This window comes from Cyprinodon tularosa, unplaced genomic scaffold (genome assembly GCF_016077235.1).
Source record: "Cyprinodon tularosa strain WSP-4 unplaced genomic scaffold, ASM1607723v1 ctg1316, whole genome shotgun sequence".
NCBI classification, from domain to species: domain Eukaryota; kingdom Metazoa; phylum Chordata; class Actinopteri; order Cyprinodontiformes; family Cyprinodontidae; genus Cyprinodon; species Cyprinodon tularosa.
The window spans coordinates 48,915-64,659 of NW_024038133.1; the positions used below are offsets into that span (position 1 = coordinate 48,915).

Below are 15,745 nucleotides of genomic sequence, written 5' to 3' on the forward strand. Positions count from 1 at the left end.
ACATCAGGGGAACATCAGGGGAACATCAGAGGATCATCAAAGGAACATCAGAGGATCATCAGAGGATCATCAGAGGATCACCAAAGGAACATCAGGGGAACATCAGGGGAACATCAGAGGATCATCAGAGGAACATCAGAGGATCATCAAAGGAACATCAGGGGAACATCAGGGGATCATCAGAGGAACATCAGGGGAACATCAGGGGATCATCAGAGGACCATCAGAGGAACATCAGAGGATCATCAGAGGAACATCAGAGGATCATCAAAGGAACATCAGGGGAACATCAGAGGAACATCAGAGGAACATCAGAGGATCATCAGAGGATCATCAGAGGAACATCAGAGGATCATCAGAGGAACATCAGAGGATCATCAGAGGAACATCAAAGGAACATCAGAGGAACATCAGAGGAACATCAGGGGAACATCAGAGGATCATCAGAGGAACATCAGGGGAACATCAGGGGAACATCAGAGGATCATCAGAGGAACATCAGAGGAACATCAGAGGAACATCAGAGGATCATCATAGTTGTTTATTTTGCACCATTATTTATTGCACACTAACGTTCCTTCTCCTTTTCTCTCTAAGTGTTTGTGTTCTTGCTCTGGTTCATCCTCATCACTGCTGCGCTTTATATATATAATATTATTTATTTCAACTATAATCTAATCCCTGTCATAATCTGAATGCAAAGGATGTCTGTTCCAGTTTGCATGTTTTCTAAACTAAAACCAGGCTTTGTTGGTCTGCTGGATAAAACCTGGAACTAAACGCTATTTCTGACATTTTGAATTGAAAAAGTTTCCTGGATGGAAGAGAAACTTAGAAACAAAGTCCAGAGGATTGATTTTAATCATCTTATTGATCTGGATGACTGAGAATCTTCACCAGCATGTTGTCCTCTAAGATCTCTCTGCTACAAAATGACAATAAAGTCTCCTTGAAGACATGACGTCACCGCCTCTGGAAGCTGCAGTTCCCTTCTGAACCAGAGGATGGCAGCAGTGATCCTCCATGTTTTCACTAGTTTGACTTTTAACGGTTACTTTATTTACTACAATCTGAGCACCAAGCATACAGTAGTTAATTATTCACACCAATATACCAACATTAAAGCTGATAAACATGATAAACACAGATTTCATGATCTCTGCCAACAGCTTTACTGTCATCCTTCCCTCAGTGTTCTAACCGGTAACGGCTGCCATCTTGGTCAGGGCTCTGTTCGTGGATCTTCTTCTGGAACATCTTACTCTGACAGTCTGTGTGCTGCTGGAGCCTGAAGTTGCCCTTTCAGAATAAAAGTCCAGCCTTGTTGCTCTGATCACTGCGGATCCAACCAGAACCGGTTTATCTGGAGCTTTCTGTCATTTTACTGCCTGAACAGCAGCTTTGAGCCAAAGGAGGAAGAAGCTCCTCCCTCTTAGTGAAGTGGGTCAAAGGTGAACATTCACTTCCTCCTCTGATCAGAGCGGTTAAAGTGAGTCTGAGCGTTCAGCATGGCTTCCATACCAGAGAACCTCATCTGCTCCATCTGTCAGGAGGTCTTCAAGCATCCCGTGCTTCTGACCTGCAATCACAGCTTCTGCAGAGGCTGTCTGAAGACCTGCTGGAAGGAGAAGCCAGGAGCAGAATGTCCGGCCTGCAGGAGGAGGTTTTCCAAGGAGGAGCCTCCCATCGACATGTCTCTGCAGCGCCAGTGTGAGACATTCCTGCAGCAGAGAGCCTCTGAGGGCTTCTGCCAGCTGCACTCCGAGAGTCTGGACCTGTTCTGTTTGGACCACCAGCAGCCCGTCTGTCCTGTCTGCAGAGGTTCTCACCAACATGCTGGACACACCTTCTCACCCATCCAGGAGGCTGCTCAGCAGCACAGGAAGCAGCTTCAGGAAACCCTGGAGCCTCTGAGGAGGAAGCTGGAGCTGAGGAGGAAAGTTCAGGAGGAGTTCAGCCAGACAGCAGAACACATGAAGGTCCAGGCCCGGTCCACAGAGAGGCAGATCAGGGACCAGTTCCAGAAGCTTCATCAGTTTCTGCTGGAGGAAGAGGAGGCCAGGCTGGTCTCTCTGAGGGAGGAAGAGGAGCAGAAGAGCAGGATGATGAAGGAGAAGATGGAGGCTCTGAGAAGAGAGATAGCAGCTCTGTCCGAGACAGTCCGCAGCACAGAGGAGCAGCTGAGCGCTGGAGATATCTCCTTCCTGAGGTGCTACCAGGCTGCAGCCCAGCAGGTCCACCAGCACCCCCTGCTGGAGGACCCACAGCTGCCCTCAGGAGCCCTGATAGACCAGGCCAAACATCTGGGCAACCTGACCTTCAACATCTGGAGCAGCATGAAGGACATGGTGTCCTACACTCCTCTGGTCCTGGACCCAAACTCCGCCCACCCAGAGCTCCTCCTGTCTGAAGATCTGACCACGCTGAGGCGAGGAGAGAAGCAGCCGCTGCCTCAGAACCCGGAGCGGATCGGGTCTTACAGCTCGGTTCTGAGCTCCCAGGGGTTCTGCTCAGGGAGCCACAGCTGGGAGGTGGAGGTGGGAGACAGCACCTACTGGCTGCTGGGTCTGATGCCAGAATCCGTCCACAAAACAGGAGACACGCAGTCCGGGTTCTGGAGGATCGGGTTCTACGGAGGGAGTTACTCTGCACTGGACCCAGCAGGTTCCGCTAACATCCTCCCAGTCCAGAGGAAGGTCCAAAAGGTCCAGGTCAACCTGGACTGGGAAGCAGGAAAACTGACCTTCTCCGATCCAGACACAGACACTCACATACACACCTTCACACACACCTTCACTGAGAAGCTCATGGCCTTCATCATGAATGTGGACCAGAACCCAGTGAGGGTTCTACCAGGGAAGATCTCCATCAACCTCAGCATCTAGATGTCCCACACCGGCGTCCAACTAGAGATCTCCATCAACCTCAGGAGGTAGACGTCCCACACCAGCGTCCAACCGGAGGAGATCTCCATCAACCTCAGGAGGTAGACGTCCCACACCAGCGTCCAACCGGAGGAGATCTCCATCAACCTCAGGAGGTAGACGTCCCACACCAGCGTCCAACCGGAGGAGATCTCCATCAACCTCAGGAGGTAGACGTCCCACACCAGCGTCTAACCGGAGGAGATCTCCATCAACCTCAGGAGGTAGACGTTCCACACCAGCGTCCAACCGGAGGAGATCTCCATCAACCTCAGCATCTAGACGTTCCACACCGGCGTCCAACCGGAGGAGATCTCCATCAACCTCAGCATCTAGACGTTCCACACCGGCGTCCAACTGGAGGAGATCTCCATCAACTTCAGGAGGTAGATGTGCCACACCAGCGTCCAACCGGAGGAGATCTCCATCAACCTCAGGAGGTAGACGTCCCACACCGGCGTCCAACCGGAGGAGATCTCCATCAACCTCAGGAGGTAGACGTTCCACACCGGCGTCCAACCGGAGGAGATCTCCATCAACCTCAGGAGGTAGACGTTCCACACCGGCGTCCAACCGGAGGAGATCTCCATCAACCTCAGGAGGTAGACGTTCCACACCGGCGTCCAACCAAAGAAGACCTCCATCAACCTCAGCATCTAGACGTTCCACACCAGCGTCCAACCGGAGGAGACCTCCATCAACCTCAGCATCTAGACGTCCCACACCAGCGTCCAACCGGAGGAGATCTCCATCAAACTCAGCATCTAGTGATCCAACACCAGTGTCCAACCGGAGATCTCCATCAACCTCAGTATCTAGACGTTCCACACCGGCGTCCAACCGGAGGAGATCTCCATCAACCTCAGTATCTAGACGTTCCACACCGGCGTCCAACCGGAGGAGATCTCCATCAACCTCAGCATCTAGACGTCCCACACCGGCGTCCAACCGGAGGAGATCTCCATCAACCTCAGCATCTAGACGTCCCACACCAGCGTCCAACCGGAGGAGATCTCCATCAACCTCAGCATCTAGACGTCCCACACCAGCGTCCAACCGGAGGAGACCTCCATCAACCTCAGCATCTAGACGTCCCACACCAGCGTCCAACCGGAGGAGACCTCCATCAACCTCAGCATCTAGACGTCCCACACCGGCGTCCAACCGGAGGAGACCTCCATCAACCTCAGCATCTAGACGTCCCACACCAGCGTCCAACCGGAGGAGACCTCCATCAACCTCAGTATCTAGACGTCCCACACCAGCGTCCAACCGGAGGAGATCTCCATCAACCTCAGCATCTAGACGTCCCACACCAGCGTCCAACCGGAGGAGACCTCCATCAACCTCAGCATCTAGACATCCAACACCAGTGTCCAACCGGAGATCTCCAAATTCCAAATGTTGAAACTCTGGAAATCAGCTTTTGTCACGGCTTTATTTAAAGGTGACTACTACAAGTTTTTATCAACTTTAGGCTAATTTCAAAACTTCCTGTTTTGAAATTAGGGAATGCCTCAAGGCTCTTCTTGGGGGCCACTATTATTGTGGAAGCATATTTTTCTTTGGTCTGTTTGTGAGATAACGATATTTTGAGTGTGCCTGCCTGAATAGTTCAGAGACCTCCTGACCAGCCTCTACGCTGTAATGTTTAAGGTAGGGGGGGCAGAGAGCGGATGCCTCCCAAGGGTGGAGGGAGGGTCATGAACGATAATAACGAGTTCACACAGCCTCCTTCATGCTGCGAACGGGAGACCTGTTCTCAGTGTTTATCTGGCTAAAATTATGCCCTTGATGAAGTGAAGTGTTTTTTCTTAGGAATAACCAAATGTTCCAGTGTGAGAAAGTTCTTTATGCAGGGGGTGGGTTGGTTCCCCGGGGGGGCGGGGTTGTGTGATTTTGTAAGGTATAAATGTATTTACTGAAATGCCTCTCACTGAGAGCTCTACCTCTCTGTCCGAGGACGTTAAAAACATTTGAACATTAATTCTCGCAAGAAATGTTTCCGCCTCAGCTTCCTAACTTCACACCATCTATATTGGTCAGAATCTTCTGGACACTGATTATCATTTCTATGCTGATGATGTCGTTATCTACAGCTTTACATAAACTCTTTAACATAGTCATGTTTCTACAGATGGATCTTAATTTAAATGTTGACGTTCAGCTCCAGAACAGAGCGCCACCTGCAGGTCAGTCCTCCAGATGCCACGTTTCCAGCAGAAGAAACGGAAAGAGTTGAATCTATCTTTACCATAATCAGTAAAGGAAATGTGGAATATTTGGTCATGAAACTGAGATTGAACCTTTGTGCTTGAACCCATTTGCTTGTGATCTGTTAATAAAAGACTGTGCTGTTCTGGTGGGGGGCAGAAAGGTGCTGACATGTGAGCAGGCAGCCTTTCTCCTCCTGCAGGAAGCTGTTTATAAATCCCTTGGTGTGTCAGATTCATTTTTTGTCCAATATGAACTCACAGTTTTTTGAAGCTAACAGAGCCGTTCTGGATTATGGTGACCTCTTTAGTAATGCACCAACCCAGGACTTGTAGCTCCTGGACTCTGCTTATCGTGTATCGTGTATCGTGAAACTGTAAGCCCCGCCCACCCCACTGTGAACTTCCCACAGTGTGGGCTGGCCGGCTGTGGAGAAGCTTAGTCTCTCATTGGTTCATTTCTATTCTACGTCAGCTCCCCTCTGAGTGGATATAATCAACCAATCAGCATCCTTTAAAGTCAGAAGAATCCCTGCTGCTGTCTGAACCAGATGTTCTTCTGCCTCCAAAACATCTGCAAAGAGACTGGAAATGAAAGGAACTGGTTCCAATAAGCCAGATGAAGCTCCCAGTCTGAGGTCTGGAAATGTAATTAGTCTTATATTGTTATGAAATCATGTGTAATGAGCCGACCTGCTGCCTGGGACTGGAACAGATGAGTGATCTCCTAGAGTGAGATCGTTGGAGGTTTCAGATTGAGGAGAAGGTCTGAGCTTAGTGACCCAGATCTCCATCAGAACCTGGGTCCAACGTGCAGAAGGTCAGGAGCTGCTGTGGTTCTGGTATCAGGACAGGCTGAGCCCGTTGATCAGGCCGTTTCTATCCTCCATGTTTTATACCAATAAACGTTTCTAACATTTTAAATAAGGTGTGTATTGTTCATTAATAAGCCGACCAGAACATCAGAACCTTCTGAACACGCTGACCGACCCACTGCTCAGCAGAAGCTCATCAAGACAGATCTGAACCAGGATCGGATCCATGGATCAGCCTCTAAAGGTTCTGATCCAGTCCAACCTCTCTTTCCCATGACATCACAGCAGCGAGCCTATGAGGCCTCAGGATCTTCTTCTCAGAGCATCAGCACCTCCTTTGGTCCAGCCATGAGGACCAGCTACCTCACTATGAACGGGTTCCAGCAGAACCTTCAGGGGAACCTGCTTGTGTCTTCATTGGGAGAGCTCACTGGACTCAGGACTTTACTATCCTAGAAGAGACAGAGCCCATCCAATTTATCGCCATGGCAACCATCAGGGACCCGGTCCGTCTGGTTCTTAGAGGTTAGATGAAGGTTTTCCTGCAGAGATGATCCACTCTGAGGAATCAACCGTTCCTCATCCTCCCTTTATGAGACACCAACTGCTGAGCTCAGCAGATCAATTACTGGGAAGTTCATTAAATAACCAGTAGGGGGCAGCACTTCCACTTAAAAACAAAATAAATGGATGCTCTCCTTCTTCCTGTTGTTTCTCCTCAGCATTTGTATAATTTAACACATTTCAGATCTCATAAATCCATATTTAACCAAGATAATAAATGTCAGAACGGCCACATTTCTAGATATATAAAACTTAATTTAAGGTAATTTAGAAAATAAGTTATTTTAGTTCAGTCTAGGTGTGTGATTCTGATCAGGAAGAATCTTTTTTAAGTGATCTACAAATGGAACAACAGAGAGGAGAGTGCTTTGAATAAATGTAAAAACGGCCTGCCATAGCCGGCTTCATATAAACTTCTGCATTAACTGGAGCAGCAACCTTCTTCTCCCTCTTCCTCTCCTTTGCTGCTTTTTATTTCAAACACATTCTCCATTTATTGTTCTTCATTAAAACCTCTACTTCCAGTGGGGTGAAAAAGGCACTTCCTGTTGTCATGGTGATTCATGGTGCTCCACTGATAATGGCTTTTCATCGGCCACTTGTTACACACCTGTTCAACTTTGACTGAACTCACGTCAGCTTTAATGGAACCAAGAACTCAGAGTTTCCAACATCAGGCTGGATCAATTCTAAGCTGCTGATTTGGGTCAGAATTTGTTAAACCTGCTTTATGAAACATTTCTGCAAATTAAACCAACCTAAATGGGACTGAAACCCATTCCGGGGATTAAAGTCCGTTTTGAAATGGACCAACCATGGTCAGAACCAATTATAGGGAAGTTTATTAATCAGCCAGTAGGGGGCAGTCTGCTCTGCTTCTGTCTCCTCTCTGCTGTAACTGCAAACATGCTCAGTGTGAGGGATTGCTGAAGAGTCAATGAGTCAATGCAATCAGCTGGTTTTCCTTAGATAGAAAACTTTGAATCAATCTGACTGGATGATCTGGTTGAATTGTCTCTATAAAGTGACCTGAGATGACATGATGTGAATTGGCGATATAGAAATAAACTGAATAGAATTGAAAGTACATTTCTAACCTCATTTGATAATAATGAAGACAGGAGACGGGATAGTAGAGAAAAATATCAGAAGTTTATTTTGTATAAAAGTGGAGAAAATCGTCCAGCAGGGGTCAGCAGGGAGCTCAGACTGATGGTTCCTCAGCTCCTCCTGGTTTCAGGTATCTAACAGGAAAATTCCTCCGTCCTGAAGGTCAGAGACGGAGGCGGAGCTAAATGGGACGCTGCTGCTCTAACGTCAGTAAAGACTAATCCTGATTCCCCCTCAGTCGCCTCGTCTAACTCATCCTAAGAACATCACGGTACATTTTAGAAAGTTCACATTATTACAGCAGCAGTGGAGACCATGGGGCTTTTATTGTGAAATAATAACCGTCACAGCTTAATAGAGATCAATCAGTTCCTCTGCTGAACGATCAGCTTTATGGCTTTTCAGGGGTGGCTTCACAGCAGAGACGCATCATAAATATCCTTAAATAATGTCTCTGAGGAACCGAGCTGAGCTTCAGGGTTTAGAGCAGCAGAAGTTCTCCTTTAATCTGCAGCTGGAAGGAAAACGCCTTAAGACTTCATCTGGACCAGGAACTCCATCAATTAATAAGAACCAAACTCTGATCAGCAACAAGCTTCATCAACAGTGCAGAAAAACATCATCATCATCATCATAACAACAATAATATAAAACAACCATCTGCAGCCACAGCAGGAGGAACAACGCTTGGACGCCACAGGAACAGACATGGACTCTGCTCTTCCTGGGTCTGAGGGGACCGCCGCCCAGGACCAGCCAATGAGACACATCCTCTGGGCAGGGACACTTCTTCAGGGTAGGGACACCTCCTTAATGTGGGGACAAGTCCTCAGGACTTCTTCAGGGTGGGGACACTTGGTTAATGTGGGGAGACGTCCTCAGGGCGGGGACACGTTCTTAAGGTGAAGACGTGTCTCCAGTCTGAGGAACCGTCTCTCTTTTTTAATTTTTCATGGTGACCAATGAATCAGAGTCCCCACAGAGCCAGGAAGAGCTGTGTGTGTGTGTGTGTGTGTGTGTGTTGGGGGGGGGGTGAAGGCAGCTGGCTCCGGGGTCAAAGGTCATCACATGCCGTGGCGGATGCTCTGGATGATCTGGAAGATGGCTGCAACACAGACAGAGGAGGCTGTTAGCAGCGAGGCCAGAATGAGAAGCACAGGTGGGCTGAACCACCTGACTCCTTGCGATGACGTCATCGCATGGAGTCAGGTGGTTCCTGAGTCAGGTGGTTGACACATGCCAGTTAGTAGATTTTATCTCCGGTGGGTTTTTCACCAGAGGCATCTCTAGTTCAATGTTGTGGATTTGCAACGTGTGACCAAACAGGTACCAATGGATGCTACATGCTTTATCTACTAGCTTGCCTATATTTTGAGCAACAGTTTAACAGAAATGGCCTCCTCAACAGGTTTTGAGATGTCGGTGGAGAAAAAGGTTGAGAAAAAGTTCTCTCTAATTTTGTGAATATTTTGAGAATATTTTTGTTTTCGAATTTTGTTTTCAAATAAAGTTAACGTTCATATCAGGTTCAGTCTTCAGAGTTAATTTACCACTCCGGGCCACTGTTGCAAATCTGCAACATCCCAGAATTCATTGCATGTGAAGGTCTCTCTCTCACTAACAAGTCTGAATGGTATATTACTACCCCATGTGATCATTTTCTCCACATATCTGATTTTTACTGCAACTACAACTTCATTTGAGCCTGAGAGGCTTAAACCCCATGAAGGTTCTGGTCCTGACAGGGACGCAGTGATGATGATGATGGTGATGAGGCAGAGCAGCTTCCTGTTTCACTTCCTGTCTGGATGAGGCGATAAGTGACATGGAGATTTCTTCACTTCCTGTTTATCTGCAGCTTCCTGTCCTCATCTTCAGAGCATGAGCAACGACTGCTGCAGCACCGGAACCATGGCAACGGACCGGACCCATGGCAACGGATCGGACCCATGGCAACGGATCGGACCCATGACAACGGATCGGACCCATGGCAACGGATCACACCTGTGGCAACGGACAGGACCCATGGCAACGGACAGGAACCATGGCAACAGACAGGAACCATGGCAACGGACCGGACCCATGGCAACGGATCGGACCCATGGCAACGGATCGGACCCATGACAACGGATCGGACCCATGGCAACGGATCACACCTGTGGCAACGGACCGGAGCCATGGCAACGGATCACACCTGTGGCAACGGACCGGACCCATGGCAATGGACAGGAACCATGGCAACAGACCGGAACCATGGCAACAGATCGGACCCATGGCAACAGACCAGACCCATGGCAACAGACCAGACCCATGGCAACGGACCGGACCCATGGCAACGGATCACACCTGTGGCAACGGACAGGACCCATGGCAATGGACTTGAACCATGGCAGCGGATCAAACCACGACAACGGACAGGAACCATGGCAACGGATCGGACCTATGGCAACAGACCAGACCCATGGCAACGGACCTGACCCATGGCAACGGATCACACCTGTGGCAACGGACAGGACCCATGGCCCGGAGCCGTGGGTACAGAATAACTCAGTACACAGGTCCAGTCTGTGGTCCAGACTTCATCAGCCGCAGTCATTCATTGTAAAGTTCTACTGGACCCGGTTCTAGGCTCAGATGTTACCTGGAGTTCTAACAAATTGTTTGAACCACAATGAAATGGACCTAAAACAGAACTAACCTGAAAGGACAGCTGCACTAGTTCCTGATCTGAGGTTGGATCTGATCCGGTCCTGTTCCTGCAGGGCCTGGTCCGGCCCGGTCCAACTCTCTGCTATGGAGCAGAGGCTCACTGACAGAACCTGGGGGCTTAGAGAAGGACTGGTTCTGACCCGACAGCAACCCGGTTCAGAGGAGTGTTGGTTCTGCTCTATGTCCATGAGGTCCACTTCTGGACAGAACCACATGATCAGCTGTGAGGCTGCAGAACCGCCCAGGTCCGGTCAGACCCGACCTCCACCACCCACCCCCAGAACCGACCCGATTGGACCTCAGAAGGTATTATGTTTTTCAGGATGCTTCCCTGGTTGAGCAGCTGGTTCCGAGGTGGCCCAACAGAACCGGTGCCAGAATCCTCAGAACCTCCTGTGTGGCAGACTCACCTGATCCACAGACCACGAAGACGAACAGCGCCAGCAGCCACGGTCCCACTGGAGACTTGTCCTCGTTGACGGGCCTCTGGAACACAGACAGCCTCATCAGAGCTGCAGACAGAACCAGAACCAGAACCCAGTTCCTACCAAACCCATGCTACCACCTGAAGGTCTACTGGGATGAGCCCAGTACGACCCAATGGAACCAGTACCTTTAAAGATCACTGCTGTGGTTAGAGCTGCTTCTCCTGGATCAGACAGAACCGGCCGCTGCTAACGGGTCGGCCTGTGCTGGTCTAGAACCTGGGGCCCGGCGGGCCTTATGCTAAGGCTAAAGCTAACAGTTAGCAAATAGATTTTCTATTCATCCTTTAATAATCAGAGCCAAAGAATTATTAAAGAAGAACGTTTACTGAATTAAAGCAGGTGAAACTAAAACTGTTCCTCTGGTTAGGATGATTATCACTGATTATGCGTCAGTTTATTACACCTTAATTAAACTGCCTGTTGCATGTCAGAGCTGCTGTTTGCCCCAGTAGTTTATCTCATTAAAACAGTTCCTCAGTCCTGCTAAATACAGTTATTATCTTCATGGAATGACAGCAGCGTCCTTCAGCTGAGAACCAAGCGGAATATTTTGATAAGGCGGCAGCCATAGATGCCTCCTTATCTGCTAACGAGAATGATGTGATGATGTGGCAGACTGCAGATATAAATAAAATGTTTCTTTAACAGTTAAGCGGGGGCCACTTCCTGAGAGGGGAGCAGCTGCCTTCTGTAACTCTAAGCAACTTCTCTGATCTCAGTAAGATTAGAATTTATATCAGATTCTGTTGTCACGTCTCCTGGTTATTAAATACATAAACATTATGAAGTGTTTTTTTTTTTATAAAGCTTCTAGTTAGAGTGGCTCAGGTTATCCTGAGCTATCTCTATAGTTCTGCTGCTATAGGCTTAGACTGCTGGAGGACATAGGGACCCCTTTTTCATCATTCTGCTTCATTCTATCTCTATTCTCCCACTCTGCAGAATCTGTTAGTTCAATCTCTAACGTTCTGCTCTCTCTGCTTTTTCTCATAGTAGCTTCATCTGGTCTGTTCCTGTTTGGCTGTGACTCCATCCTGGAGAGAAATATCAGCTGTGCTGCTGCCATCAACACCTTTGTTTCTAGATGTTGGAGCTTGGCCTGTTTTCCAGTGTAGTCCTGTTTCTCTGACTGTGACTAACTGGATGTGCTCTCTTCATCCTCTGACATGGGAGCTGGCTCGGAGCTCGTCTGCCTGGCTGTGTGTTTCCTGGACGGGGCCGCCTGTGGAGCTGGTTGACAGTTGCCTTTTGTATCTATGCTTCTTTTTCTATGTCTGCTTCTGTCTCCTTGAACCCCAGTGGGCCTCAGCAGATGGCCGCTCACACTGAGCCTGGTTCTGCTGGAGGTTTCTTCCTGTTAAAGGGAGTTTTTTCCTCTCCACTGTCGCTACAAGCATGCTTAGTGTGAGGGATTGCTGAAGAGTCAATGAGTCGATGCAATCAGCTGGTTTTCCTTAGATAGAAAACTTTGAATCAATCTGACTGGATGATCTGGTTGATCTGGATCTATAAAGTGACCTGTGATGACATGATGTGAATTGGAGCTATAGAAATAAACTGAATAGAAATTGTTATTTAAAGAGTCATCTCTTGTCAGGAAAAAAGAACCAGAGAGATTTAAGGTGGAAACACAAGAGCTTTGCTTTAACACACTTGAAGCTTCCTGATTATAGAGCAGATTAACAGCTGATTTTTTTTTTTTTTTATCTTAAATGCAAAATGTTCAGTTTTTTTTATTTTATTTTAACAATCTTGTTATAATTGCAATTACTGCACTTCAATAATTGATTAATCTGATTGTTTCATCTCTAATTTCTACAAACATCCAGGTTCTGATCTATCAGCTCTACTCTGCCTCCTGATTGGTCGGTTTCTCTGCATAAACCCTTCAGCCAATCAGAACCATGAACGTAGCACGGCGGCTGCCACCGTGTTATCGGTGAGGTTCTGGTCCCATCTGACAGAACCGAACCTACAACCCAAAGCTGAGGGTCGCTCTGGACCCAAACAGCCCTCAGTTTAAACTGCAGTAACCGAACCTCCGAACCGCACCGACGGTTCTGATCCAACCCCCAGTTTACGGTCATATAACGCCCAATTTAACTCCATCTACCGTCCGGCTGGTAGCCGAACCGCAGCCCGGTTCTGGTTCTGTCAGATAATCACATTAAATTAAATCTGTACCGATTTTTTCTCCAGTTAAAGATAAAATCCTCCTAAAATGTAAAGTTTTCGGGGGGAGTCTGGTTCACTTCCTCTTGTAAACAGAGGTTAGCTGACAGGTGTTAGCCTCTGACTATATGCGGACAGCTTTCCGGCCCACTTCCGGTTCGGTCCAATATAAAGACACTGAATAAGTCGAACCAGAACCCACAAGAGGAAAGAGTGATAACCAGGATAAGATTTGGGCATACTGGACTTAACTACTCACTTTTTAAAATTCAAAAACATGCAACTGGTAAATGTGAATATTGTGGAGAATGGGAAACAGTAGAACATGTTATTCTAGAATGTGATAAATATGAAAGAGAGAGAAGATGTATGATAAAAGAGTTTGAAAGTATTAAGGTAAAATTTATGTTAATAGATATTTTGAGGGAAAGTTTGGAGAGCAAACATATACAAATAGTTATTAGATTCTTAAAGAAAACTAAGATATTCAGTAGAATTTGATAGAGTAGACATAAGAGTGAATGTGTGGATGATAGTGATGAGTAGAATATAAATATGGATGTAAGTTTGTTTGTGTGGGTTGGTAGGTGTATGTATGAGTATATATAGATATATATATACAAAAAGAGCGTTAGACCAACGAGAGCCACACTCCATACCAGTAAGTGGCGGTAATGCTACTATTAAGTTTGTTGCCAACCGCCAATAAACACAACAAGAAGAAGAAGAAGAACCAGAACCCACCGAGGTCTTCTGGACGTGTCCCCGCTGCGTGATGGTCTTGCTGTGCCGCTCGTTGGCCACCTTCATCCGCTGGATCGCAGACATCTTCCTGCTGTAGCTACCGGGCCAGAGGAACCAGAAGAAAACTGGGTCGGAACCGGGTCAGGAGGTGCAGCGGGGGGAGGCTGAAGGCTGAGCTTGGAGGAGTTTCTGTCCCAGAGGAGCAGAGTCTGGCTGGGTTGGCTTTCTGCCGCTCCGCAGGCAACCTCCGAGGAGACGATGCTAGCTGCTAGCTGCTAACTGAGGCGGAACTGACAGGGTCACGTGATCTGAGATAGAACCCTTCATATCGCCTCTACTGCCCCCTGGTGGCTGGAAAAATAGTATTTAGATTTGATACTTCAGACTTAAAGGAGAAGTTCGGTTTTTTACACTTTAAGCCCATTTTCTGTAGTGTCCAGGATGAAATCGAATGAAGGACACCAACATTTTGACAATTGGTCCTGTCTCTGCTTTTTGGCTCATTTAGAATCCCCCCCTGGCTGCTTTAGAATGGCTTGCATAGAGCATGTCCGATAATGTCCTTAAAACAACCTTAAACGTTCTTTTTTTAAAATATGCTACTCACCGGGTCGTCAGCGCTGTTCAATGACGTTCCAAAAAAAGTTTCGTGAAGAAAAAAACGTTCCTGTAGTGTTTTATTTAGCATTTTGTAAATCCCATTGAGTTCTGTAGGAATAGTCAATATTCCGCTGCCACCGGAAACGGAAATGGAGCCTGTTTACACAGTTGTAGTCTTTTCGCTTCACTCTGTGTACTCCGACGTCGAGAATCAAGAATCCACCTTTCGTATTCCATTTTCAGAGTTTTTTAAAGTGTTTAACAGAGACGTTAGCACCTCGACGTCGGAGTACACAGAGTGAAGCGAAAAGACTACAACTGTGTAAACAGGCCCCATTTCCGTTTCCGGTGGCAGCGGAATATTGACTTTTCCTACAGAACTCAATGGGATTTACAAAATGCTAAATAAAACACTACAGGAACGGTTTTTCTTCACGAAACTTTTTTTGGAACGTCATTGAACAGCGCTGACGACACGGTGAGTAGCATATTTAAAAAAAAGAACGTTTAAGGTTGTTTTAAGGACATTATCAGACATGCTCTATGCTAGCCATTCTAAAGCAGCCAGGGGGGGATTCTAAATGAGCCAAAAAGCAGAGACAGGAGCAATTGTCAAAATTTTGGTGTCCTTCATTCGATTTCATCCTGGACACTACAGAAAATGGGCTTAAAGTGTAAAAAACCGAACTTCTCCTTTAAAGTTTATGATTTATTAAAAAAAAGTTTGTTTAATGTGTTTGTTTAATGTGAGATGATGAAAGATGAGACTCCTGCCTTCTCCTGATTCACTTTAACTTTTCTAACTTTTATTATGGGAAATAAAAATCAGGATCCAGCCACGATCCTGCACTAAAATGGTGGTATCGGTATCGGCGAGTACCAACAAAAAAGGCACCGATACCATTTTGAGAGCCAAAAGTTTCTTCCACTATTGTCACCCATTCCAGGTAGGCAATAAAAAGGTCTACTGGATTCACTTTGTATTTTTTTTTTCCTGCTTTACAAAGGAAGGCATCCCAGTAGTCTGCAGTTCTTCATATATACACACACATTCATTTCAAATAGATGGTATCGGTATCGGCCAATACTGCACAGCCAGGTATCGGGTCCAAAAATCCTATCGGCACATTACCGTTACTATACCTCAATATTACAGGTAGAATTGGTCACATGGTCTGATGATGATAAGGGTTTAACACAATGAACATATTTTTATTTTGCATAAAGATGAACAGTAGCCTGTTAGCAGCTGTGGCAGCATCATGAAGGCTCCAAATGTTGCTAAAGGAGGGACTGGTGGTTTCAAAGGATATTATGAACATCATCCAGGAAGCCTGGATGCAGATGTGTCCTCCTGGACAATGTCCCAACATACTACCAAACTGGAGAATAAATGGCTGAAGGAA

At 47.0% G+C, this 15,745-nt stretch overlaps 2 protein-coding genes across 3 annotated transcripts; one reads left to right on the forward strand and one right to left on the reverse strand.

Moving 5' to 3' along the window:
* Positions 1-1,366: 1,366 nt before the first annotated feature.
* Positions 1,367-3,292, forward strand: LOC119778320 (tripartite motif-containing protein 35-like). Of its 2 annotated transcripts, none has more exons than XM_038277494.1 (2): positions 1,367-2,861; positions 3,129-3,292. In XM_038277494.1, the coding sequence occupies exons 1-2, from the start codon at positions 1,509-1,511 to the stop codon at positions 3,150-3,152; spliced, it is 1,377 nt and encodes a 458-aa protein (XP_038133422.1). In that variant the 5' UTR covers positions 1,367-1,508; the 3' UTR covers positions 3,153-3,292. The 2 variants fall into 2 exon arrangements, with proteins under 2 accessions (XP_038133422.1, XP_038133421.1); XM_038277493.1 differs by lacking the exon at positions 3,129-3,292 and adding an exon at positions 2,913-3,081.
* A 4,354-nt stretch (positions 3,293-7,646) lies between these two features.
* zgc:85858 (uncharacterized protein LOC405879 homolog) lies at positions 7,647-14,048 on the reverse strand. Its single transcript, XM_038277495.1, has 3 exons — positions 13,740-14,048; positions 10,746-10,821; positions 7,647-8,731 (listed from the first exon to the last, which is right to left on the reverse strand). Exons 1-3 carry the CDS (start codon positions 13,821-13,823, stop codon positions 8,691-8,693), a joined length of 201 nt encoding a protein of 66 aa, XP_038133423.1. The 5' UTR covers positions 13,824-14,048; the 3' UTR covers positions 7,647-8,690.
* Between the last annotated feature and the right edge of the window lie 1,697 nt (positions 14,049-15,745).

Bases quoted from the DNA above. Each gene is read 5' to 3' on its own strand.
- LOC119778320 (XM_038277494.1), top strand. From the start codon at position 1,509: ATGGCTTCCATACCAGAGAACCTCATCTGCTCCATCTGTCAGGAGGTC. The intron at 2,862-3,128 runs ATCTCCATCAAC...TAACCGGAGGAG, and splicing joins TGAGGGTTCTACCAGGGAAG to ATCTCCATCAACCTCAGGAG.
- zgc:85858 (XM_038277495.1), bottom strand. From the start codon at position 13,823: ATGTCTGCGATCCAGCGGATGAAGGTGGCCAACGAGCGGCACAGCAAG. The intron at 10,822-13,739 runs GTGGGTTCTGGT...TCTGTGTTCCAG, and splicing joins GACACGTCCAGAAGACCTCG to AGGCCCGTCAACGAGGACAA. The intron at 8,732-10,745 runs GTGAGTCTGCCA...TCTGTGTTGCAG, and splicing joins CTTCGTGGTCTGTGGATCAG to CCATCTTCCAGATCATCCAG.